At 43.9% G+C, this 27,350-nt stretch overlaps 1 protein-coding gene across 4 annotated transcripts in view; it reads left to right on the forward strand.

Moving 5' to 3' along the window:
* Window positions 1-25,540, forward strand: part of CCNT2 (cyclin T2) — a 701,155-nt gene extending 675,615 nt beyond the window's left edge. For 2 of the 4 annotated variants that reach the window (XM_044074938.1, XM_044074940.1), the window contains 2 exons: window positions 22,922-24,038; window positions 24,137-25,540. In XM_044074938.1, the coding sequence (XP_043930873.1) occupies window positions 22,922-24,038; window positions 24,137-24,204 (1,185 nt within the window). In that variant the 3' untranslated portion in view covers window positions 24,205-25,540. Of the gene's footprint in view, window positions 1-22,921 lie in introns of all 4 variants that reach the window. The other 2 variants (XM_044074936.1, XM_044074937.1) reach the window with 1 other exon arrangement.
* The last annotated feature ends 1,810 nt before the right edge of the window (window positions 25,541-27,350 follow it).

Raw genomic sequence — 27,350 nt, forward strand, 5'->3', positions numbered from 1 at the left:
TATCTAAGGCCTTAGCCAAATCGAGGTAGGCTGTATGGACTGCCTTTCCCTCATCAATGGCTTTGGTGACTGTTTCGAAAAAGTCAACCAAGTTTAAAAGGCATGATCTGCCTTTGACAAAGCCAAACTGGGTTGGATCCAAAGTCTGCAAATTCCCTATGTCTTTATTTATGAGGTCCATTATGATCCTCTCCATGGCTTTGCAGATAAGGCTTGTCAAGCTAATGGGCCGGTAATTTCCAGGGTCTGTGGAGGCACCGCCTTTGTGAAGTGGGACCACAGTTGCAGTGCGCCACTCCTGGAGTGCGTATCCAGAGGTAAGACTTTGATTAAACAGCTGTCCTAGCTGTGGGTTTAATTCCTCATTGAGTTCGTGGAGCACACAGCCGGGGACACCATCGGGTCCCATGGATGCTGTGTTTTTGCTTTGGAGAGAGCAGTTCTCACTTGGGCTGGAGATGTTTGGGGGCTGCACTCATTTGGTATAGATATCTCTCCTTTTGGGGAGAAGTTTGCACTGAACCTGTCAGCCAGTATGTTGGCAATGTCTGTAGGATCAGTAATCTTCACATCATTTTGAACTAGTTCTGAGCATATCTGGGAGTTTCCTCCTAGGTTTCTAACATAGCTAAAGAAGGCCTTATGATTGTCTTTTGAGTCTTTAGCTATTTTTCTCTCGAAATTTGCTTTGGATGATTTTATGAGAGCTCTTAGTTTTTACTTATAGTGATCAAGGGTGTCTTACCTTTTAAGGATTTTGCTCTATCTTGTAGTAGCTTCCTCCTTTTGTTGTAGAGTTTGTTTATGGCTGGGGTCCACCAGACTGGACGCTTGCCTTTGGTACAAAGAGTCTTTGTTTTGCTTGGGATTGCCTTATCCATGCAGTCCTGCAGGTGCTGGTAGAAGGCGTTTGTAAGTGATTCAGCGGCTTGAGTATTGTTTTCCGCGGCTCGGGGCCTGAAAGGAGACCACACTAGTCTTTAGAAGTGTGAAGTCGGCTTTTCAGAAGTTCTTTACTGTGGTCTTTTTTATTTCAGGTGGGGTTGGGATGAGGACCTCCAGCGAGATTAGTTTGTGATCTGATCTCACCAGTGAGGGGTATACTTCGGTGTTGAACATTGTGCTCCCATGTTCGTGATGATGAGATCAAGTATGTTATCTCCTCTTGTGGGGATGGTGACTAGTTGTTCCATGGCATTTGAGTTTATGAATTCCAGGAACTTTTGGGCTAGGGTGTTTGGGCTTGAGTAGTGTTCCCAGTCTATATTAGGGTAATTGAAGTCACCTAGTATGATGGTGTTTGGTGATACATTTATCCCCTCTAGTGTTTTCAGGAAGGCCATGTGAGTTTCCTGAGTTTGTGAGGGTGGCCTGTAACATGCTACAATTTGCAGAGCAGTCTTGCCTATGGTTAATTGCACCTGGATGGTCTCCGATGCATCGTGCGTTGCCACCAGTCTTGAGGTGTGGGTGTCCTTGATGAATATGGATACCCCCTCCTTTCTTGGTATTGTCCGGATTTTGGGGCGGAACGCATGATATGAGGTAAAACCTGATAGCTGGGGTGCTCTCAGGAGCCTTGAACCAGGTTTCTGTCACAGCACAGACATCGATGTTCTCCATACTGAGAAGGGCCTCGAGTGCGTGCATTTTGAGATTTAGACTTCTGGCATTGAGCAGCATTACCCTTAGTTTTTTTCCTTTTTGTGTTCTAGGGTGGTAGGTTTAGAATTTGAGCCTTGCCTAAAAAGGCACTATGGGGTGGCAAGAGCCTTTGCCAATATCCGGAATCCCAGGGTGACAGGTGCAAGCCATCCCTTGCGGAAGCAGCGTGGCTTGTCCAGCATGTCATCCCAGGCAGACAGATACTGGATCCCCTTTGAATGACACCAGTGTTTAAGCCAATTGTTAAAGCTGATCATCTTATCTCTGTATTGTGGCATCATTCTTGGTGAAGGTAGGATACTGCTCAAGGTCAGGGTCATACCTGCCTGGGCTACATAATCAGAGAGCTCCTCAATGTCTCTTTTCATGTAGTCCAAGGAGGTGCGTCTCAGGTCGTTTACACCAGCGTGGACAATGACTGAGTCATATTTGTACCTGCTGTTGAGAGACCTGAGTGCTTGCGTTATGTGGCGGATTCTAGCGCCCGACAGGCAGCTTACTGTGACCTTCTCCTTACTCAGTCTGGTGAGCGGGACATCAGTGTGTCTGACTATGGAGTCACCAATGACTAGTGTGTCTGGCATTGTGTTTGGCCTTAAGGGCTGTGACTGTTTGACACTCTGACTGTGAGGTCTATGTGTTGCGGTGTTGTGTTCTGAGGTGGTGGTTGTTTGGGTGTCTGCTTTGGTGGCCTCTGCTGTTTTGGTAGATTTTTGATCAGAGCCTCCAGTATGTCTTTGTGTGTTTATGTGTATGATTTGAGGTTGTAATGGTACTATGTGAGACTGGGTCTATAGTGTGTGTGGTAACCTTCTCCTCCTGACTGGTCTTGCCAGTCCTATGTTGAGAGAGCTCAGCCTCCAGTTTGGCCGTATAGTTGCATCTCTCGCATGTATTTGTGTTTTGTGGGAGGAGGAAAGGGTTGTCTGTGTACATGAGGCAATTGAAACATTGCCTCAATATTCCCAGGTTCACCAGCTGAGCAGGAGAGGACACTAGCAACTGATCCCTCGACATGCTAGAAGGGTAGATGAAAAACTTTAAAAAAAGATTCCGGGGGACGTGGGTGACCGAGAAATGGGGGGTTGCCGTATCAAGGTAATAAGTACTGTAGGAGCAAGTGCTAGGTTTAACAGATAGAGAATAGTCTACTTGGAGTCAAGTAGAGTTGATCTTTTTAGTTATAGGATACGCTGATTTGATCAGTAGTATAGTTCGAGGAAGGTAGTTTTAAGGGAAAATTTGAAGAGTGGACTTTAGGTAGCCCGAATAGTTTAAACCTGCTTAACCGGTACTGCCCTAGTGTGCAACAGTGGCAGCTCAGCTAAATCGCTCTAAATCGCTAACGCGTTAGCTGCGTTTATACCAGGGGCTGGAAAAAGCTAGAAACTGGCCCAAACGACCAATAAACTACTAGTTACTGGCTGAAACCTCACAAAACTGGACAAAAGGCAGCTCAATGCTTCCCACTCCCACTGGTAAGCAAGGTAGCTTCCCTTCCCAAAAATAAGGCAAGGAAACAGTACACAGGAACTACAACCAAAGCCCAGGAATCAGCAACTCTGAAACTGGACTAAACTAGTAAAGCAGGAAAGCAAGGTAGCATCCCTTCACACAAATAAGGAAAGGAAACAGTACACAGGAACTACAACCAAAGCCCAGGAATCAGCAACTCTGAAACTGGACTAAACTAGTAAAGCAGGAAAAACAAGAGATATTTTTTTTTTTCTTTTTTCACAAAACAAAACAGGTACAGCAAACACTTATAAATGCTATGAATCAGCTACTACAGCTTACACAGAAGAATTTGCTACAAATACAGTCAAATAGTAACAAACAAGGATTCCAAGTGCAATATTAAGTTAAATGCAGTAAAAACAGCTTCAATGTAACAGAAAGGCAGGCGAAATACAGTTGCTAGGTATTCAGATGTGGAAAGCAACAAAAAATATACTTAGTATCAAGAAAAGTCGCTTATTCAGCTCTCTGCAGCCTGGATTACTCTGCTGGCCCACGTGGAGTCTGTGCTGAGTAGGTACAAGCTGAAAGTTTTATACCAGGGGGCTGGAAAAAGCTAGAAACTGGCCCAAAACGACCAATAAACTACTAGTTACTGGCTGAAACTTCACAAAACTGGACAAAAGGCAGCTCAATGCTTCCCACTCCCACTGGTAAGCAAGGTAGCTTCCCTTCCCCCAAATAAGGCAAAGAAACAGTACACAGGAACTACAACCAAAGCCCAGGAATCAGCAACTCTGAAACTGGACTAAACTAGTAAAGCAGGAAAGCAAGGTAGCTTCCCTTCCCCCAAATAAGGCAAGGAAACAGTACACAGGAACTACAACCAAAGCCCAGGAATCAGCCATGTACCTGATCCTTCATGCCAGACGTTGTGAGGTGTGCAGTGGACAATCAAAACCTAGTGTGGTCAGTGTTCAGACATTTCATCCAGAGCTTGAAAAGAACGCCTGTTTTGGTCCATCTGTCTGGGCAGCTCCATCTTCCTACACCACTGGTGACTGTCATCACAAGTGCATCAGCCCTGTGATTTAGGATTCACTTTCAAGTGCAGACAGTATAAAATGTTTGGTTAGTCAGTGGGCAAAATGCTTATCAGTGTTGCTGGCATGTGGGCTGTTTTCCTCCCTCTACAGGCCTTGCAAAGAAGGCCTTTCAGGGCTCCCTTCAATGTGCAGTTGCTATACACACTGACATGGCTGTGGTATGATCCAAATAAACCAGCAGGTTGGTAACCCATTAATTTCCCTGAGTTGAAAAGCTAAGAAGGGTGTTAGAATGGATGGTCATTGGTTTCAGATGTTCATTATTCCTGCGGAAGCTACTTCCCTCATGGGTAGGTACAGCCATTCCTCTTGATGCTATACGAGTAGTCCCTCAGCTTATCCTGTAACGCATGCTTTCCATTGCTACGGCAAGCCTTGTTGTGGCCTTTTGCATCCTTGACTAACATAAAATGCACTTCCTGTTTTTCTTCGGCAGTTCGGTTACATCACCAAATATGACAACACCTGGACCTGCGAGCAGAGCTGTTCCCTGTCAGGTCCAGGTTTTCTAATTCGTGCAGCAATTGGTTGCAGCTTGTGAAGGGGTGGAGATTCAGTGAGGAAGAGCCCTACAAAGATGATCTTTGTAGGGCTCTTCCTGGCTGAATCCAAGTTCCCCACTGTCAGACTAAAAAAAAAAAAAAAAGCTGTGGAGCTCTTTGCTACATGTACTAACACACGCACCGACAGAGACGCACCGACAGAGACGCACCGACAGAGACGCACCGACAGAGACGCACCGACAGAGACAGTTATTTAAGCAACTTCACAGTCACTGCAGTGATGGTGATGCTGTCGGCATTGTAGTTAATGCCATCATTACTTTTTTTGGAACCAGCAAGGAAATTAATGTACGAGTCTCACTGCCGTCTACTTTACAATTGAGTAAGCAGCCTTGGACTGTTCTTCGGTTAGTTTTTTTCCTATTTTCATTCATGTGTCACAGGAAGTTTTCTTATGACTGTTCTTTATTTATAGATGCTGCTGTTCCTGACACTTAGAACCCCGAATTCAAGTAACTGAATAGCAGAAAAGGTTGCCATTTGCAGTATACTAGGTCTGTGTTTTATAAAGTGCGCTCTCTTAACCCCTTCCCCCTGCCATATAGCTTCAGTATGGGAAGGAAAATTTTTTTTGCAACAAAAATTATCCTGCTCCCATTCAGCATATGGGAACCTGGAGCTGGGTTGTAAAAGTAGAATGTACAGATTCTCTCCAGATTTTCACAGAATGTGACCATACCTCTCAACTTTCCCTAATTTTCAGGGATGTCCCTGATTTTGACTCAAATTTCAGCTCTGTCCCTATTAATTCTTCCTAACACTGGTGCCTTTTGAACAAAAGGTGGTGAATTATACTTAATAAATAAGGCCAATAATTAAACGTTAGAGATTTATTATACTTCAGGAAATGTATATTAATTCACACTGTCATCTTCTGTTACTGCTTTAAGTTAACCGAACTAAAATCCTTCAGAAAATGTATGTTAACACGAGCCTTGTTGTTCAAGCACCTTTCTAAGTTTAGAAGAGTAAGATTTAAAATATGTCCCTATTTTTGAGGGATGGGAACATGTTTGGTGGTACCCTTAACTGCTGTGATGTCATTGTAGGGGGTGTGGCCAGTGTCATATTGGCCCACCCCCATGTCCCACTTTTGGCCCGCTTAAAAGGTGGCAAACCCTACAAGTACAACCTCCAAGATTTAGTAGGCATTGGCCTTCTAAGAATTAGTCCTTTCCTGCCTCTGCCTCTTCCAGACCTTCAGTCCAAACCCAGATCCAGCAGAGCACCCATGCTTCAGTCCCAGGGGACGCACAGGACTAAGCAGTGGGGGGCCTCCACTTCCAAATCTGGGAGTAACAAAATCCCCCCCATGGTAAACTGTCTCAATGACTTTTTTAAAACTTACAAGCACTTCGTAACTGTCTGCCCCTTTGGGGGGAAAGATTGCATTTCATGCAAAGAACTGGGACTCATTACCCAGGACAAATGGGTTTGAAATATAGTTTCACAAGGATGCAGATTGCACTTCCACACATTACCAACTCCAAATGGTTGGCCGGATCTACCTCCAAATCAGTGGGCAGAGGCCCAAAAGCAAGTACTCTCTCAAGCATAGGGGCTATTCAGTTGGTACCAGAAGAGGAAAAGGGACAAGGTTTCTACTTGAGACTTTTCCTGGTACCCAGAAAAGGTAATTCATGGCATCCTATCTTGGACCGGTCTACTCTAAACACCTTTTTGGTGATTCCAAAATTCAAGATGCTGACTTCAGTTGCTTCTTATGCTAGGCAAAAATGCATAGTTGGCAACACTAGATTTAAAGGAAGCATACCTGCACATCCCAATCAGGAACTCTTGCAGAAGATACCTGCGCTTCAAAGCAGGCTACATGCACTATCAGTTCTCTGCACTGCCCTTTGGCTTATCTACTGCGCCCAGGGTATTCGCAAAGTGCCTAGCTCCAGTCATTGCATTTTGCAGGCAAAGAAATATTCAGATATACCCATACCTTTACGATTGTCTATGGCAGAAAGCCAGGACATACTTTTGAAACATCTGACCTTTGTACAAAGGGTGCTAACTTTTCTGGGGTACACCATAAACGAAAAGCACACCTGGTACCCTGTCAAATTATATTCCTGGGAGCAAGCTTGAATACAACTTCCCAGCTGGCTTTTCTCACGTCAGAGAAACAAATTCATTTGACAACCTACTTCAAACAAGTGGCCACAAAAATCCTATCTGCGAGGCAAATACTACAAGCCTTGGGGTTCATGGCCTCCTGCATTCTTCTAATTCCATATGCAAGACTGCATATGAGGAAACTACAATGTATCTAAAAAGACTATGGTGTCAACATTCTCAGGATCTAGAAGCAGTGATTCCTATCATACCTTGCGTACGCCTAGAGTTCCTTTGGTGGGCAGAGGCCTGCCACCAAAACAAGGGACTACCATTCACACTACCCTCTGCTGCACAAACCCTAACAGATGCATCAGAATATGCATGGGGGTCTCACCTGGCAGGGAATTGCATTCAGGGCAAATGGAACCAAAGTCAAATGCACCTGCATATCAATCAAAAAGAAATGTTAGCTGTACAGAATGCTCTGACAGCCTTTAAGGACCACATTCTTCCATGACAGTTAATGGTAAAGACTGACAACATCACTGTTATGTGGTACATAAACAAGCAGGGGGTATGCATTCTTACCCTTTCTGCAGACTAGCCATGGCATTGTGGAACACAGCCTTGTGCTGCCAAGTGCATCTACAGACTCATTTCCTGCCAGGGAAACTAAATACACTGGCAGACGAACTAAGCAGAAACCTCATGGACCCACACGAGTGGAAACTGGAACCAAGGATTTTCAACTTGTTGACAAGCAAGTGGGTGAGCCTAGATATAATCCTGTTTGCCTCCCCCCAGAACTATCATTTGGACAGTTTTTGCACAAGGACTCCCCACAGACAAGCTTGGAAAGTGGATGCTCTGTCCTTCAGCTGGAAAAACCTATCAGTTTAGGCCTTTCCTCTTCTGCCTCTGCTTTCCAAGGAACTACTAAAGGTCAGGCAAGACAAACCAAGGATTGCACTAGACTGGTCATGCCAACACTGGTAACCCCCTCTTGCGCAGTGTCACTTTTGGCCCCATGGCACCTGCCTCAGAGTCCTACCCTGCTGTCTCAGTAGGAGAACCAGATTCTGCACCCTCCGCTTTAAACACTGAACCTAGCAGCCTGGCTAATTACCTAATCTCTCCTTTACCATCCCTCAGTAAACCAGTGAATGGATATCATTTTAGAGGCAAGGAGGCCTAGTATTAGAAAATCTTATGCTGAGAAATGGAAAAGATTCTGTGCCTGGAACCAATCTCAAGGGATTGCGAACAGCAGTGCCCAATTTACCTCAGGTTTTACAGTACTTAAATGAGAGGCATCACAAGGGCCTGTCTTTTTCCTTATTAAAAATTCACACACCAGCCATTTCAGCTCATTATAACACAGAACCTCCCCTCTTCCATCCACTGCTCAAGCAGTTCCTTAGAGGGGTCATAAATTTAAGACCACCCAGGAGGGTTTCAACTCCAGCCTGGGACCTTAACTTTGTATTGGATAAACTCGCCCTTCCTCCTTTCGAACCAGCTGCTACTGCAGATTTCATAGGTTCATAGGTTTATACTAGGCTATCTGCCCTAAGGCATTTATAAGCCTAGCCCAAATGTTTGTGGCTTACGCCACCCCTTATATGAAAAAATACTGTGCCCATTAGTTTGTTGTGCCTCTGTCCAGCAGTGACGCAGAGATGATTCCCGGGATAAACCTACGATCTGCCATCCACAGGTCAGGATTTCTCTTGAACAGAGCCAGCGAGGTGCTCTGCCTCACATGGACCGGGATTTTATTCCACAGCATAGGGAGTCTCTGAGTGATAAATCTATCCCTCCAGCACGTCCTATGTATATCCGTGCTAAGGTTCAAGTCACTTGCTCTAGTGGTTTTTGTGGATTTGGATTTTTTGAGGTGGAGCATGTCCATTAATTCCGGGTTGGACATGGCCTTGTATGTCAGGCACATGTCACCTCTGAGCAGACGGTATGCAACTGAATAGAGCTGGAGTTTCTTCAATCTGGCAGCATATGACAGATTTTGGAGTCCCTTTATCCTTTTGGTGAGGAACTTTTGGGGTCTCTCCAATTGCTGCAGATGTCGGGTGAGATGCATCCCGAATGGGGCATTGTACTCGATCATTGGTCTGATAAGTGAAGAGTACAGGGGAACAATGACCTCACTAGATCTGGATGTGAATCCCTTCATGATCAGGTGGGCAATGTAGAAGGTCTTTCTAACCACTTTAGCAACATGAGTGTCAAAAGAAAGGCCACTGTCAACCTGGGTCCCCAGGTCCCTGATAACCTCTTTTGTGCTTAGTGGATTGCCACCTCTATGGTAGCTTGGGGTTACCTTGTTTTTCCCGAAGGGTATGACTATACATTTTTTGGCGTTTAACTTCAGGCCATGGCTCTGCACCAGCTATCTGTTTCCGTGAGTCCCTTCTGAAGGATATCCGTGTCCGATGCACTTTCCACTATGGCGCCCAGTTTGCAGTCGTCTGCAAACTTCGTCAGCCAAAGTCCTCCCATGTTGGCCTGTACTTCTGAGAAGTAGATGCCGAACAATAGGGGGCCAAGGACCGAGCCCTGTGGGACACCACTTGTGACCGGCTTGGAGTCTGACATAGCGCCAGCAACTCTAACCCTGTGGGTTCTGTCCTTAAGCCAGTTTGCAACCCATCTTGTGACATATGGGTTTACATTTAAGCTGGTAAGTTTTTCTACAATACCCGAGTGGGTATTGTGTCAAGGCCTTTGCAAGGTCAAGGTAGGCTGTATGGACTGCCTTTCCCTCATCAATGGCCTTGGTGACTGTTTCGAAGAAGTCGATCAAGTTCAAAAGGCATGATCTGCCCTTGATGAAGCCAAACTGGGTCGGGTCCAATGTCTGCAAGTCCCCTATATCTTTGTTTATGAGCTCCATTATGATCCTCTCCATAGCTTTGCAGACTAGACTTGTTAAGCTTATGGGGCGGTAATTACCAGGGTCCGTAGAGGCACCGCCTTTGTGGAGTGGGACCACAGTTGCCGTACGTCACTCCTTGGGCACGTATCCTGTGGTAAGGCTGAGATTAAACAGCTGCCTTATGTGCGGGTTTAATTCCTCATTTAGCTTGTGTAGCACACAGCCGGGGACACCATCCAGTCCCATTGATGCTGTGTTTTTAGCTTTAGAGAGAGCAGCTTTCACCTGCGCATTTGAGATGTCTGGGAGGCTACACTCTGCTGGGGTAGTTATCTCTCCTTTAGGGGGGGAGAGGGAGGTGAAGTTTGCACTGAACCTGTCTGCCAGTATGTTGGCAATGTCTGTGGGTTCAGTGATTTTTGTATCATTTTGGACTAATTCTGAGCATATCTGGGAGTTTCCACCCAGGTTCCTAACATAGCTGAAAAAGGCCTTATGATTGTCCTTTGAATCCATGGCAATTTGTCTCTCAAAACTGGCCTTAGTTGACTTTGAGTGCTCGTATTTTTTTTACTAATAATGATCAGGGGTGACCTCCCTTTTATGTATTTTGTTCTATCATGTAATAGCTTTCTCCTCTTATTGTAAAGTTTGTTAATGTCTGGGATCCACCAGACTGGACATTTGCCCTTTGTGGAAAGAGTCTTGGTTTTATTTGGGATTGCCTGATCCATGCAGTCCTGGAGGTGTTCATAGAAGGCATTTGTAAGGGCTTCCACAGCTTGGGTTGTGGTTTCCACTGGCTCAGGGGCCTTGAAGGATACCACACCAGTCTTGAGTAGTGTGAAGTTTGCTTTAGAGAAGTTCTTCACTGTGGTCTTTTTTGTTTGGGGTGGGGACGGGATGTGGATTTCCAGTGAGATTAGTTTATGATCAGATGTCACCAATGAGGGATATACTTCCGGTGTGGAGCATTTTGTCCCCATGTTTGTGATAATGAGATCTAGTATATTTTCTCCTCTCGTGGGAACAGTGACTAGCTGTTCCATGGCATTTGAATTTATGAACTCCAGGAACCGTTGGGCTAGAAAGTTAGGGCTTGAGTAATGTTCTCAGTCTATATTCGGGTAGTTGAAGTCACCCAATATGATGGTGTTTGGAGATGCATTTATACCCTCCAGTGTCTTCAGGAAGGCTGTGTGGGGTTCCTGAGTTTGAGAGGGTGGCCTGTAGCATGCTACAATTTGTAGAGCAGTTTTGCCTATGGTTAGTTGCACCTGGATGGTTTCAAGCTTAGGTGTGTTGCCACCAACCTGGAGGTGTGGGTATCCTTTATGAATATGGATGCACCCCCTCCTTTTGTGGTGTGGTCCGGGTTTTGGGGCCAGAACGCATGATATGAGGTAAAACCTAAAAGTGCCGGGGTGCTCTCAGGAGCCTTGAACCAGGTTTCAGTTACAGCACAGACATCGATGTTCTCCATACTGAGAAGGGCCTCGAGTGCGTGCATTTTGAGATTTAGACTTCTGGCATTGAGCAGCATTACCCTCAGTTTCTTCCCATTTTTGTTTTCTAGGGTGGTAGGTTTAGAATTTGAGCCTTGCCTAAAAAAGGCACTATGGGGTGGCAAGAGCCTTAGCCAATATCCGGAATCCCAGGGCTGACAGGTGCAAGCCATCCCTTGCATGGGCAGCGTGGCTTGTCAAGCATGTCATCCCAGGCAGACAGACACTGGATCCCCTTTGAATGACACCAGACATTAAGCCAATTGTTAAAGCTGATCATCTTGTCTCTATATTGTGGCATCATTCTTGGTGAAGGAAGGATACTGCTCAGGGTCAGGGTCATACCTGCCTGGGCTACATAATCAGAGAGCTCCTCTATGTCTCTCTTCATGTAGTCCAGGGAGGTAAGTCTCAGGTCGTTCACACCAGCATGGACAATGACTGTGTTTGCCGTGGAGTGACCAGAGTGCTTGTGTTATGTGGCGGATTCTAGCACCCGATAGGCAGCTTACTGCGACCCTCTCCTTGTTCAGCCTGGTGAGTGGGACGTCAGTGTGTCTGACTATGGAGTCAACTATGACAAGTATGTTTGGTGTTGTATTTGGCCTTAAGGGCCGGGACTGCTTTGCACACTGCTTTTGTGGTTTATGTGTTGCTTGTGGGGTGTCTTGAGGTACAGTTGTTTGGGTGTCTGCTTTGGAGGCCTCTGCTGTTTAGGTAAATTTTTACTCAGAGCCTCCGAGTATGTCTTTGTGTGTTTGTGTTTGATTCAAGTGGTGTGGTAGCATTATGTGAGGCTGGTTTTGTGGTGTGTGTAGTTGCCTTCTCCTCCTGTCTGGTCTTGCCAGTCCTGAGTTGAGAGAGCTCAGCCTCCAGTTTGGCTAAATAGCTGCATCTCTCGCAAGTATTTGTGTTATGTGGGAGGAGGAGAGGGTTGTCTGTGTACATGAGGCAGTTATAACATTGCCTCAAGATTCCCAGATTCACCAGCTGGACCGGAGAGGAGATTGACAACTGACCTTTGGACATGCTAGAATAATATTGGGAATTCCTTAATTGAAAACAAGGGCCAGTGGGGAGTGAGGGTGTAGTGCTTTTAATATTTAGTGCTGACTTATATAATTGCTTTAGTGAGCAAGTGCCAGGTAACTTGAGTGCAATGGTGTTACAAGTAACTAAATGCAAAAACGACAAACAGTAACTTTCTTTCAAGTGAAACAAGGAACTAGTACAGTAAGCAATGCAGATATCACTAGTGATCCACAGAAGCGCTGAGAAGCCGCGTATTAGGTGGAATTAGCTTCCAGGGAAATAACAAGCATATAAACAAAGCTAGATTCAGCAGGCCTGGATCTAGTCTATGCTAGAGCAAACAAGGTGTACCAATTTCAGTAAGATACAGTTCAAATATTCAGGCACTCTAAACCCTCAACCAGAAATTCCCAGCTCAGAAGGGCAGAGTCAAGCCTCTTCTCCCACAAGAGTGCAGACCACGAACCTTCTTAATGTAAAATAACTGTCCTGAAGCCCAAGTGCCTAAACCAGAACTAATACCGTTGGACACTGGGCTCTCAATCAGCAGTTCCCAACTTAGAAGGATGAAAGCTACCTGTCCTGCCACCCCAGTGCTTGCCACAAACCTTCTTAATGTAAAACAACTGGTCCGAAGCCCAAGTGCTTAATCCAAAAGACTTAGAATGATAGCTACACTTTAATCAAGTTACAACCAAGCAGTAATAAATACAATTGAATACTTTAGAGAATGTCTGGATTAGTGCTCAAGTTACACAAACAAAGCTAGATCCAGCAGGCCCGAATCCAGTCTATGCCACAGCAAACAAGGCGCACCAACTTCGGTAAGAAGCAGTTCAGATATGCATGCACTATAAGCCTTTAACCAGAAATTCCCAGCTCAGAAGGGCAGAGTCCAGCCTCTCCTCCCACAAGAGTGCAGACCACGAACCCTCTTAATGTAAAATAACTGGCCTGAAAGCCCAAGTGCTTAAACCAGAATTAATACACTTTTAGAATAACAGACACTGAGCCCTCAATCAGCAGTTCCCAACCTAGAAGGATGTAAGCTACCTGTTTTGCCACAACAGTGCAGACCACAAACCCTCTCAGTGCAAAACAACTGGTCCAAAGCCCAAGTGTTTAAACCAAAAGGCTTAGAATGAGTTACACCAAGCAGTAATAAATACAATTGAGTATTTTTAAGATGATGCAAAAGTAAAATGAAGTAGGTAGAAACACAAGTACAGTAAAAACAGATAAATTTTTTTTTTTTTTTTTTTTTATTTGAACAAGTGCTGAGATCAAAGAAACAGATTTGAGTGCTGAAACTAGAAAACTGACTAGTTATAAGAAAAAAAAAAAACAAGCTAGAAGGCTTCCCTCAAACACAGTAGGGCCTGGGGGCTCAGAAGCCTACAAATAGTCTATACCACTTAACAGGAAAGGCAGGAAATAAGCTTAATTTTTTTTTATCAGTTTCCCAGATGCTCTCTTTGTACACAGTAGGAGTGCCTGAAATCAGAATATGATCTCACTGCACTCAGTTGAGTGAGCAAATGAGATGGGCCCAGAGGCAGGCTGAGGGGCGGGCAGTTTCAAGGCCACCAAAACAAAAACAGGGAGGGAGGGTGGGTGGGAATAACTGAAGAGCAGAGTAACTGCCACTTGAGTTAAGTATTCCTTCAACACAGTTTAAATCAAATTAAATACTGTATTTTTTTTTTAAAAGTGCAGATAAAGGTACTTAAATTATCTTATACGTCCAGTTGAATATAACCAAGTTCTTAGCTGGCCAAAGCTGAGGTTTTTAAGCAATAAAAATTTCACAATGCACCACTTAAAAAAGCAAGGACAGGAAATCAAAGAATGTGGCTACCCCCACACCTGTAATTACTAGCAAATAACACACTAGCTTCAGTTCAAAATTCCTTTCTTGGAAAACAGCTTTCCTTTTAGCAATTACTTCAGCAAGAAGGGTATCTGAATTACAGGCCCTTATGGCAGTGGAGCCTTTCATCATCTTTCATGCGGGCAGGGTGTCCCTCATGACCAATCCCTCTTTCATGCCCAAGGTGGTATCCAGTGTGGCCCTTAATCAGTCCATTCATTTGCCAACCTTCTTTCCTAATCCACAGAACAAAGGGGAATGGATACTGCACTCCTTAGATGTGCACAGACAGCTTAGATTCTACGTGGACAGGGCTAAACCTCAAAGGAAATCTGAACAACTGCTGGTGACATTTGCTGCAGGGACAGAGGGGAAGAATATTTCAAAGCAAACCATTTCTGAATGGATAGGCCATTGCATTCATTTCTGCTATAAGCACCATGGAAAACCTATCCCACAGGGGATCAGACCCCTTTGAACCAGGGCTGCGTCTACCTCTACAGCCTTTCTCAGAGGCGTACGTACCAGGGACATCATAGAAGCTGCTACCTGGAGTTCTGCACATACTTTCACTAAGCATTACCATTTGCCAATTTTCTCTAAATCCAGAGGTGGCTTTGCTACTGCAGTGTTGCAGGTGCTTATAGCTGGTTCTAATGCTATCTAAATTCCTCCTCTCATCCTTAGCTTTGGGAATCTACCCAAATGTGATAATTAACAGTGAAACATGAACATAGTACATTTGTGTACACTTACCATTAATGTAGATGTTCGAGTGTATTCACTGTTGCAGTCCTGCTTACCCTCCCTCCAGCCCCCTGACGACTTTTGGCTATACCTCTTCTCTTCTTTACTATGCTTAAAAGCTTTTTGGTGTATTTGCTTTTTTGTTGGAGGTTTAACCTTGTATATTTATAGATTTAATTGCTTCCCATTAGGGGGGCACCTGACATCTAGGGCAAGAAAAACTGATGTAATGGCTTGGGTTCCTTGTTTTATACCCCTGACGTCATGGAAGAAGAGACCGCAACCGACGCAAGACCCAAGACTTTGTTAATCAGGCCGACTGAGGGCTACTGCAAGCAGATAACCCAAATGTGATGACTGCAACAGTGAATACACTTGAACGTCTACATTTATGGTAAGTGTACACAACTGTATTTCACTTTTGTTGGGTGATCAGAATACCCACCTAGCATAGTCCTTATCCTCTCCAGAGGCTTAATACAAGAAGAAACTGTAAAAGTTAATTTCTTTTTTGGGCTACTGCTAAGAGATTAGATCCCTTTTCCAGCATCTCTGCTTGCCATCCTGGGTTACTTTTTTCAAATGTTTGACATATGATGTGTTCTCTTCTGCTGATTTCCATCTGCCAGGTTTTCAGATTTACATCACTGGTTCCACAACAGGTGCATAATTTCAAAAAAATTGTAGGGCATTCGTAAGGGGAACCTTCCAAATCAAAATTGTATTCAAGAAGCCAATGCCCCATTGGCTTGTACTTCGAGATTATGCTACCTCCTTTCAAAGTGGCTCTTAAAGCCAACCTGAAATGTATGACACAGAAAACTCTTGACAAATCACTTCTGCAGAAAGATTGTCAGGATTGTAGGTCATGACATATTGTGATCCTTGGGACAGCCTAATTTTTATGCCCATACCCGTCAGAAATGTCTATATGCTTCCCCCTCTTCATGCAACACAGCTTCTTGGCCTTACCCCTACGGGTAGTGAGTAAAGGATGTTTCCCAGTTCCCTGGCCAGTTTTAGTCAGGGATATACCACCTGTTGTCTCTCCTGAAAGGAGGCAGCTGGTTTAATGAGACTGACTGGTTCAACAAAGCATAATTAGAGTAAAATGCATATTTAGATGATGTGCTGCAGAAACATGGACTTCAGTCAACACTTTTGCAAGACCCTCCACCCTGGATGATAACCTCAAGGTCTTGGTCATCCTTCAAGGCTACAGTTGTACTAGACAAGCTTTTATGTTGCCTGTCAGGAAGGCAAAGCTTGGGGCTCTGTATGTAAATATTTTAAAAATGATGGCTGAGACCACATCACTTACTGAAGTTGTGTTGTTGCCACAATAATAGATCTTAATGACCCTGTTTTCATTGCCAGCATACCCACCTCTTTTCGTCTGGCCTTAAGCATATGAGGTTTGGGGAGCACTGAGATAATTGTAGCTTTTGTTCATAGGTAAGTTCTAGGCTAGCTGCCCGTGCGACTATTTCAAGCCCAGTCAGTTTTACTTTTGGTGCTTTAATCTATCCCATTTGGTGTTAAATTGGCCTTTACATCCGTGGTTGATAATTATACATTTCCCCCTAGTGAGAATTTTATATGTTGCTTGTCTTTTTTGTTATTTTGCAAATAGTACAGCAGAGATAGCAGATTTAGTAGTGCAGAGCATTGTAGGCCAGGGAGAGGAGTTAGACTGAGAGACTCGTGTGCCAAGGCTTGCAGTCTTAAGTGCTAAAGGTTTTAAATCAGGTGGTCCACATTCATGCAGATCTGTCATTATGGTGAGTATATAATTTTTGTAATGCATGGATGCAATTCATATTAGTCTGATCACATACTTATGCATATTTATGTTAGCGAGGGAGTTCTGGCTCTTCATTCGAACTTAATACGTTTAAGCACTGTTCTGTTTTTGTACTACATTTGTAAGAGTCTTGTACATTAATGTATCTTACTGGATTTAACTGAGTTACTGTTGTCTCTCTTGTCTTTAGGCTTTGTTATTATGGCAGTTATGGATGTCCTTTTCCTATGTTGCAGTATTTTTAATGTGGAATTTCCTGCCTCAGGCGACTCTAACGTCTGTTCCTATACAAAAGCTTAAGCCTGGCTGCTGTAGTTGCATAGGGCATCCCATGTAGGGCCATAAGCCAGGGACCTTTAAATGTGATAGCTGCATGCACAGACCTCCGAAACTTTTCAGCCGCAGTCAATGTCAAACCGATCGCTTCGCTCCTGTATTCGAAGACTTCTAAAGCTAAGTACTCCATTGGAGATTTTTTGCCTTTTATTTGCTTGAGCTTGGTTAGCTGTAGTTACCATTAGCCGATGTCTGCTAAGAAAGGTAAATGCCGATGCGAGTGCCAGATACCATATAAAGATAGGCACGACCACAGCGTCTTTTTTTCTAGGCTGGGAGCAAGACCATACAGTTTGCTCCATTTGTCAATCTTTTGTACCAAAGACCCCTCTGTAGCTGTCTGGCCACCCTTAACTTACTTAAAAAACCCGAGGCTCAAAAAACTTTGGCTCATGATGGATCCTGAATCGGCCGCTCCAGTGGAATCACCACTCTGCCTCTGTCATCGGCCGTCCCGCCAGCTTCCGATTTAGGGGTTGAGGGATGTCCGACAGATCCGTCTACTTCGGCTCCCCTTGAGGAAGCCCCTTTGGAAGTTATGGCCAGTGCATCCATGGAGATGGCCCTGCCGTCAGCCCGTACGTCAAGGGGGAACCAGATATTGTCACGACCAACCAGGATACCACTGCCTGAAACTCCTACAGTTTTCCAGGTTCCCCAAGTTCGATGCCTGTAAAAAGAAAACAAAACACCTGACTCCACCTTCTGAAGGAGTCCCAGACTGACGGCCATTTACCAGGTCTTTGATGCAGGCCTTCATGGTCCTTAGGCCCACAGCCTCTTCCCCTTCCACTATTTCACTGCTTAGTCCCAGGCCTGCTTTTGCCACTTTTCTCCCTTTGCCTACTGCCCAAGAAGGAAAGGAAGAACAGGAACCCTACTACTCATCTCGATGAATTAGTCTCCTATTCCTCGCAAACTGCCTCCTCTCTTGAATACTATTCCCCAGATGAGGAATCCATAGAAGGTGAGACTCTCTTCCCGAAGAAATCACCTTTGGGGAGACTATCACAAAAATGAACGAATACTTTTATTGGGACACTTCCCAAATGACTGACACTCAAAGGAGGTACTTTGAACTCCAAGTGGAATCTGCTTCGCCTTCAGCCATCCCACCTGTCATCCCTACTTACCTTGATGCTTTCACCTCAACATCAAAATACCCAGACTCACAACCATCGGCCCTAAGAGACCTGACATGTTCTACAAAATTCTAGATGAACAGAAATTCCTAGTAAAGCCACCCCAGCAGACCCTGCTGTTATCTGCTGTATCCCCTGATAACAGCAGTCTAGACTGATTCCTTCAGCATCTCTTCTGCCCACTGATAAGGATAGCAAAAGCACGGACAGGATAGGAAAAAAGGTTTACACCTCCTCCACCCTAGTTTTCAGAGCTATCAACCATCAAACCCATATGATTAAAAATGCCTCTGACGTGGTCTCGCAAGCCTCTACTCTCTTAGCATCCACCCCTGAGAGTCCCACCAAATCTGAGATGGCATCCAAACTGTCCCTGGCTTCCTAGGTAGACCGACATTCTATTAGATGCAGTTACGATGCAGCATAGGCCTCTGCTAGGTCTGCTGCATTTGCATTAGTACTCTGCAGATACTCTTGTCTACGCCTCCAACTCCTACCAGAGGATTTAAAGTCCAAAATTCTAGATGCCCCATTAGACCACAACTTCCTGTTTGGTAAACAGATCTTTTCAAAAACCTGCAGAAAAAAAAGTTGAGCTTCAAGACAATCAAGCACTTGCTTGTGTCCCTCATCCCTAAGTACTACTGGAATTACCCGGCTAAGACTACCTTTGTCAGGAGGCCCCCTCCTGTGCTACCTCTTCTAGGCATAGGAAAGGAACCAGGAGCAAATCTCGTCCAGATCAGTTGTCTCACAACCCAGTCAAAGACTTTCTTTTCAAGATAGAAGTGGACCCAACATTGTGACTGCCTTGCCCAACTCACCTTGTCAGCCCGCCTTTCCCATTGCCTCCCCATTTGGAAAACCATCACCTACAAAATGGATATTTTCTTTCTTGGAAGGAAAACCTCTTCCAAGGAGCATTCCTTTCCCGCCCAAAAATCAATTACACCTCTTCCCTCGCGTACTGCAAGACCACCTGAGATTAGGAACCATAGAACCTGTTCATCCAGGGCAGGAAGGAAACTACTTCTACACAAGACTTTTTCTGGTCCCCAAAAAAGATGGCCCTTGGAGACCAATACTAGATTTATCCTTTCTAAAAACTTTTAAAAGTTCCATCATTCAGAATGTTATCCCTTCAAACCCTTCCTTTATTGCCAGCCCAGGCCTGTATGGCCACACTAGACCTAAAGGAAGCATATCTCTATATTCCCATAAAACCCTGCAACAGAAAATTCTTACGTTTCACTGGACTCTGCTCTCATTATCAATTTGCAGCCTTGCCCTTTGGTTTGTCTACTGCACCCAGGGTATTTACAAAATGCCTAGCCCCAGACATAGCTTTCTGAAGAACCAAAGGTGTCCAAATCTACCCCTACCTAAACAGCATCCTCATTCTAGCAGAAACAGAGGACACCCTCCAACATCTGAGGTTCACCACTTCCCTACTTCACAGCTTGGGATTCACCCTCAACCTCCTAAAATCATCCCTAATCCCTCAGCAGGACATGATCTTTCTAGGCTGCAGGATCAGAACAGACCTGATGTGGGCTTTCCTCCCCCAGGACAAAGTCCTGTCACTTTCTCCACTCACTTCCAAAGCCTGTTACAGGTTCATCAGATATCTGCAAGACCATTCCTGCAGATCCTGGGACTTGTTGCAGCCACCATCCCGATGCTGCCCCTAGCCAGAATGCACATGCAAAAGCTCCAATGGTACCTGAAAAATGTGTGGTCACAACACCAGCATTCCCTAGAGCTACAGATTACCCTCCTGCCCTGCCTCAAAGCAGAGCTAAGGTGGTGGATCCATTAAGTACTTCTGAACCCAGGCCTTCCACTACAGCCACCCTCCCCAACCCAACATATGCATACAGATGCATCAGACCTGGGGGGGGGGGGGGTAGGCTACCATGAAAGTTTCATGGCCCAGGAGGCCTGGAATCCTACCCTCCAAAAGAAACGCATCAATGTGAGGGAAATGTCTGCAGTTCTTCTAGCCCTGAAAGCCTTCTTTCCTATCCTTCAACCATGCCCCCTTCAGATATTCACAGTCATGTGGTATCTCAACAGAGAGGGACCAAGGCTCTACCGCCTATGCCGGATAACACAAATTTGGGACCTCGCCTCCAGGCACAGCTTAACCATGCAGGCAACGTACATCCCTATCTAAGGACAACAAACAAGTGGCTATTCGCAGCAGAATGTACTCTGTACAGCATGGGTGGATGGTGAACAGGGATACCTTTCTAGACATTGTCCACTGGTGGGGCACACCTCGGGTAGATTTGTTTGCCTCCCCCAGAACAGGCAATTGAAAAAATTCTGCACCAAGGACCACTCTCCACTTGCCGGAAGGGTAGATGCCTTCAGCATTCCATGGAAGAGACAGTTTCTATATGCTTTCCCTCTCTTCCCTCTCATTCAAAAAGTCTTCCTGAAAATCAGGAAGGACAAACCAAAAATCTTGCTGGTGATTCCCTACTGGCCAAGGCAGCACTGGTTCCCTCTGCTTCTCTCATTAGCCAAGGGCAATCACCACAAGTTATCCCACAAGGTAGACCTTTTCAAACAACAAAAGGGAACTCTAATTCATCCTCACCAGCAGATGTTAGGCCTAACACACTGGGTGATAAACTTCTAATCCCTTTCAGACACCACTACTCTGAGGATGTGCTTTTAGGCCAGGAAACTTACTACTAGGAAATCCTGCTTATCAAAATGGGAAAGATTCTCCATAAAGACAGGGACCCCCTGCCAGGCAGACCCCCCCCCCCCCACGAGTCCTTACCTGTGTGTGAACTAATTAAAGCTGGATTTCCTACTCTTCAGTAAAAGTCCAACTGTCAGCAATTTGTCTGTCTACCACTAGACCCCCCCCCCTTTACTATCCAGGCTAGATGTCATACCATTTCTGAAAGGTGAGTTACACATCAGACACCAAGAAAACCATCTCACCCTCCTGAGACCTGCATTTCGTTTTGGAAAAACTAACACTGACCCCATTTGAACCAGCTAGTGCTGCTGCACTCCAAATGTGTACAGGGAAGACTATACTGCTGGTAGCCTTTACCTCAGCTAGAAGTGTCAGAGTTACAAGCTCTTATGGCCTGCTGTCCCTACACTGACCCTATGCACTAACCCTTCCTTCATGCCTAAAGTGGTCAACAAACTGTCCCTAAACCAATCCATTCACCTGCCCATCTTCTTTCCCTCTCCAGCCAGTGACTGTAAGATCATTCCCCGGATGTGCACAGACAGCTAAGATTCTACCTAGACAAAACTAAGCCCATCAGAAAATCTACCCAACTATGTGTATCCTTTCACCCTAGAGCCCCTGGGGAAGGCAGTCTCCAACAAACTATTTCCTTCTGCTTCTCCCACCATGGCAAGCACCTACCCAAAGGGGTAAGAGCATACTCTACCTGGGGCATGGCAACCTCCAAAGCCTTCCTCAAAAGCGTGGACAACCGCCTCCATCCTGGAAGCAGCCAACTGGTCCACAGTTCACACCTTCACCATACACTACAAATTGGACCACGTCTCCAGAGCCCGGACAGGGTTTACTAGAGCAGTCCTGCAGGGTTTTGTGGAATCACCTACATTTACCTCTACCCTTCCTCTTATTAAACTGTGGTACTCAACCACGCTAAAAATACTGCAATATAGAAGGACAATACAGTAGTTGTGTAAAATCTTATCATAACCTTAGATGTTCTCTTCTATGTTGCAGTATTCCTTCCCACCCACCTCTCCCCCTTTTTCACTATTGACACAACTTTAGGGCATTCTGAAGCTCTACCCGAGATCAGGGGCAGACTAGCCAGAGTATGACACTTTGCGCACCTCTGGCTGACATCTCTTGTTCTCTATGGGACTGTCCAACTGGACTTTTAAATTCTGAGGTCTGTGTGTGCAGACGGCCCATTCAAGGTCCCTGGTTTATGGCCCTGTGTGTGACGTCCCACGCACCTACAGCAGCCAGGCTTAAGCTTTTGTAAAGGAGCCGACGTTCGGGTCGCCTGAGACGGGAAACCCCACACTAAGAATACTGCAACATGGAAGAGAAGGACATCTGAGGTTATGGTAAGATTTTACACAGCTATTCTTTCTACACAGTTGTACTTTTAGGTATATGAGCTAGGGCTTTCTCAGCCAGCATGCTTTTCACGTTTGCCTGCTGAGTATAGGAAAGGAGCAATCATTTTTTGGATCTGTTAGATAATGTCAAGGATCCTTTGCCTTTTTGCAACATCCTGTGGTTGAGAGTTCCATGCTCCAGTTTGTTGTAGTGGATTATTTTAAGTAATACTTAGTATTTACCAGTGTTTTACAGGGTAGCTTTGACCCTTGCATTCCCTGATGTGGGGGTAATTGCTGTCCCTGTGCAATTGCGCAACCCCAGAGAAAAGGAAAAAAAACTACATTATTATTAGGTATCTTGCTTTCTTTATTAAAACAGTCTGTAGGAGTTTTGTCCTTAGATTCTTGCATGGGAGCATCTTCCACAGTAAATTCAGATTAACCCTAGTTTCCACGTTGCTTCTTAAATCTTAAGATTAAGGTCAGCGTTTGATGTTTGCATATTTATACTTTAGTCTGTCTTAATACTTTAAATGTAGAGTTATAGGTCATTTTGAAAAAATAAAACTTGCATGCATCTTGTAGAAAAATCTTAACAGTATTCATTTCATTTGTTCTAACTTGAATAATATCGCTTTCTGTTTTAGGCTATTCAGGCTGCCAGGAAACCTAAAACAGAAGGATCGGTGGCTGAGAATTGTCCAACTGGTCCTTCCGTGACCCAGAATTCTGTTTTAGTAGATCCAGTTGGTGGTACTTCAAGTGCAAGTTTTTCAAAACCTTCCACATCTTCAGTTCCCACACATGCTCAAAGTTCAGCTACTCATACGTCTGAGAGTGTCCCTGTTGGAGCTACTAGTGTGCCAAGCACATCATACAACATGGCACCTCAGCATCTAGAGCAGACCAGAGCAGATGCAGCACTGCCTGGTAACCAACATAGTAATTTTCAACAAGGAACTTCAGGTCACCTACATTCAAATTCACATCACCGACCTGAGAGAAATTTAGAACATGCTGTTAAACATGAGCATGCTCATAAGTCCAGCAGCAAACACCATGGACACACAATTCCACCTCCTTTACCTGCCCCTAATAAAATGTCATTAAACACATACAGAGAAAAGCATGCTGCAGAGCTTGCAATTCAGAAACGCAAACTGGAGACTCTGGAGATGGATGTCAGAGAACACTATGCAAATGCTGCACAAGCTCTGGTGGAACAGCAGCAGCACAAAAAGCAGCATACTCAGCAGCAGCTGCATGTTTCCGGCAACAGTTCTAAAATGTCACCAAGTAAAATGAAACATGCTGTTGCCACTGCAGAAAAAGCAGACAAGCATTCTGAAAAAGACAAGAATGTTTCACTTAAACTGCGTCTACCTATTCCAGGCACTGAAAAACCTTTAAGCAAAGATGATTTAAAAATGAAAATTAAAGTTTCTTCCTCTGAAAGACACAGCTCATCAGATGAGGGCAGTGGTAAGAGCAAACATTCAAGCCCTCATCTCAACAAAGAGCATAAAGAAAAACACAAAGATCATTCCTCACACCGCCACCATAGCAGCCACAAGCATTCCCATTCTCACACTGGTGGCACTGGAAGTAGCAAACAAAGTACTGATGGATCTGCTGCAGCTGTTATACGGAGTCCTGTTGGTTTACCTGGAGAGGGAAATTCCAGCTCATCCCGCAAGAGGTTGCACTCCAGTGATGCCTCTCACAACCACCACTCCAAAATGAGCAAAAGTTCCAAAAATTCAGGTAGTTCTAGTTCTTCCTCCTCTGTAAAGCAGTATGTATCCTCTCACAACTCTGTTCTTAACCTTCCCTTCCCCCCTCCTCCCCCTGTTACATACCAGGTGGGCTACGGACAACTCAGCACCCTTGTGAAACTGGACAAGAAGCCAGTGGAGCCCAACGGTCCTGATGCTCGTCAAGAATACAATCCAAACAATCAGAATATGAACTACAAAGACACATTCGACATTCTGGATTCACTGTTAAGTGCCCAAGGAATGAAAATGTAATTTTTTTCTTTTTTTAATTTAGGTCATATAGAAAGTTTTTTTAACTTAAAATTAGAACGAACACCTTCCTAATACAGCAGTGGATGCAGTTGCTGCTGCCATTTCAGTTTATGTAAGTGCTGCTTTGTCCTTCACACTTAAGAGATTAGTGCAAACACAAGTCTTGATCTCCACATATAGTATTAAAACTGTTTATAGCATGAAAGGTTTAGATTTATTTCTTAGACTTTCTATAGTTACTGTTTAGTAGTCATTGGCTGGCTCTAGGAAGGCATGTGATGCCTCATCTGTCAAGTTTAATTTTCATAACACAGCCAGAATTTGGTTTAATTTCTGAATGGGTGTCAGTTTGTGTATTTATATTGTATGTATGATTTGCATGTTTCAGTGATAAAGGGATAGAGTATACTGCCAATTGTTTACAAGAAAGTGGAGAAAAAATGTACATACATTTTTGTATGTTTAGAAATATCAATACTCAGGTTTGGAGCTGCTCGGATGAATAACAGTATCGAAAAAAATCACTTCATTGCGTCTTGTGTTTGTCCATATGCTCTAAAAATAACTATTTTGACAAGTTTTTTTTTTTTTTTTTTTTTCAAACCTGCATTTTAAGCCTTATTAGGAATCACCAAAGGGCGCATTTCATTTAGATGTAGTGACGTTCAAGGTCATATATTGAATATACATAGCTTTGAGGGTTATAACAAAGTTGTTGCCTAACTTGTGCTCATTTGACCTGAATTTGCTGAAGTGCCCTAGTTTAATCAACAGGAACAAATAAAGTTTACATATCTTTTGCTGTGAAGTGCATTTAAATGTTTCTTGGCTAAATGCAGTGACCTAGGCAGAGAGCTGTTACCTGATTGTTGTATAGTTAAATGTGATTTTAAAGTCAAACATCAGAGTTTAATGTAGTGAAATTAGCAAGTAAAGTTAGTTTGTACTACTATCCAAGTGAACCACCATAAATGATTTCCTATACTTAATGGCTACTCAGCAAGGTATAATTTCCATTTTTTTCTGAATGGCATTGTATTCCAAGTTTCTGTAAGGAAAGGAAGAATGTACTTGTTACTGCAGAAGCAGTTTCCTCAAGTATATATTCTAAAATAAAAATGTGAGCATCGGTCTTTATATCAGAATTTTCATTTATATTCCATCATGTACTTGTTACTGCAGATGCAGTTTCCTCAAGTATATATTCTAAAATAAAAATGTGAGCATCGGTCTTTATATCAGAATTTTCATTTATATTCCATCAATAAAACACCATTATAATTGTATTAGCGTGCATTGTAGAATTTGTGCAGTTATATTTTTCATGCAGTGACTTTGTCAGAATTTATGTAGATAAGCTTTTGTCAGTTGGTATGATAGCTTTTCACTTTGTAGATTCTTGAATGGTTAGGAGTTTGCAGTTGTATTACGTCTAACTATTGAGATTTGAAGTTGCTCAATTGACTGATGTGGTTGTGAGTTGAATATTAAAAATTGGCGTAAGTGTTCAGGTAATCTTTATGGATATTGGGTCAGTTTTGCAGTGTAATTCATAGCATATGCAAATTAGCCGCAACTGACTGCTGACCAGCTGGTCACAGGTGGTGCTCTCCTAACCAGGTTCTCTGAGCCATGACGACATCTTGGCATGGGTTAGTGTCCTCCCACTGCCATAATGTAAAGTTGCATCTTAGATTAAAAAAATTTAGTTGGCTCACGTTACTATCTGTGTTTTTTGCTGAAGGTGTTAATATGTTGAGTTTTATTGAGTCCATGGTTGCTTAGAGTAGTCTTGGCCGCGAGTTCCATTTTGCAGAGATCTTCAAAAACCTAAGTATTCATTGGAGAATTTTTTTTGCTTAATTACTGATTTTTACTGGTTTTATGTTTTTTGCTTTTCAACTAGCTGACAATTCAAAGGGAAAACTTTTTTCCGTTTCCAGTGGCATGCATCATGCAGGCCTGAGTTTTTTGCATGGGATCAGCAATCACAAAAACTTGTGTTAAAGTATTTGTTTTGCTTAGGAGAGTCCCACCTTAATATACATTTTACCTATTTTTGACCAGGTAGGCCCACTGAACAAGTTATCCTTTTTCAGGGGCAACCCTGGAGTGCTAAGTGATTTGCTCAGAATCCTACATTAGCAAGGGAAGGTGGAAGGAATCGATCTTGTACCTCTGGCACAGGAATCTACTGATCAACAGCACAGGGCTTTAACCCTCTAACTACTGCAGAATGGAAAACCTGTGTAAGTAGAGGTGCTTTCTTTTGTACCTGTATGGCACAAGAAAAAAGACACTAATGCAAGCTTCAGAGTTGGAGCAGCCATTTGCTGGTGCAGGAGTGTCTTGTTTCCAAGAAAAGCTATAAAAAGGAACCTTGACTTAAGAGATTTACAGGGGTGAATTATCTTTAAAAGGGTGCATGTAAGGAATGGAAAACCTCTCCCCAGATGTCTAATAGGCACAGTAACCTTGAGATCAGTAAGATGCTTCCCAGACCCTAATTTCTGCATCTGTTTTATCGTCGAAACAGGTATGTCAGTAGCTGCCCAAGCATCCTGCTTGGCCCGTTTCCATGATGTAGGTTTAGCAGATGTGGATAACTGTTCTTCAAGGTAGCATACCTTGAAATTCTCATGTAAGCAGAGGCTGCACTCAAAGTTGGTCCAGCTTGGTGCACAAGTATACTTGACAGTAACTGAATAATGGATCTGTGCTACATAAGCTTTCTTAGAGGACAGAATCAGGGCTCACTCACCAATCTCCTTACCTGGAGTCTTAAATGTACAACCAAGTAATGCCCTCCTTGTCTGTTTTTTCATCCCTCAAGTAATCAGGCTTGGAGCAGGATTTTAAGATTAACAGAAATTTCCTTAACAATGTAGCAGAATTCACAGCCCTCATCTTGAGTTCTGAGTCATTTAAAATAGGATTTTCTCCCCAAAGGTATTGGTTTTGCTTTAAAGAGGAAGATTTAATTTGCTTCCATGATACAGTTTCATCTGGCTCACCGCTAGTGTCTGTGATGGGCAGACTTAGTTTA

The sequence above is a fragment of the Protopterus annectens genome, chromosome 6.part0 (genome assembly GCF_019279795.1).
Source record: "Protopterus annectens isolate FY-2018-M chromosome 6.part0, PAN1.0, whole genome shotgun sequence".
Taxonomy (NCBI): Eukaryota; Metazoa; Chordata; order Ceratodontiformes; family Protopteridae; genus Protopterus; species Protopterus annectens.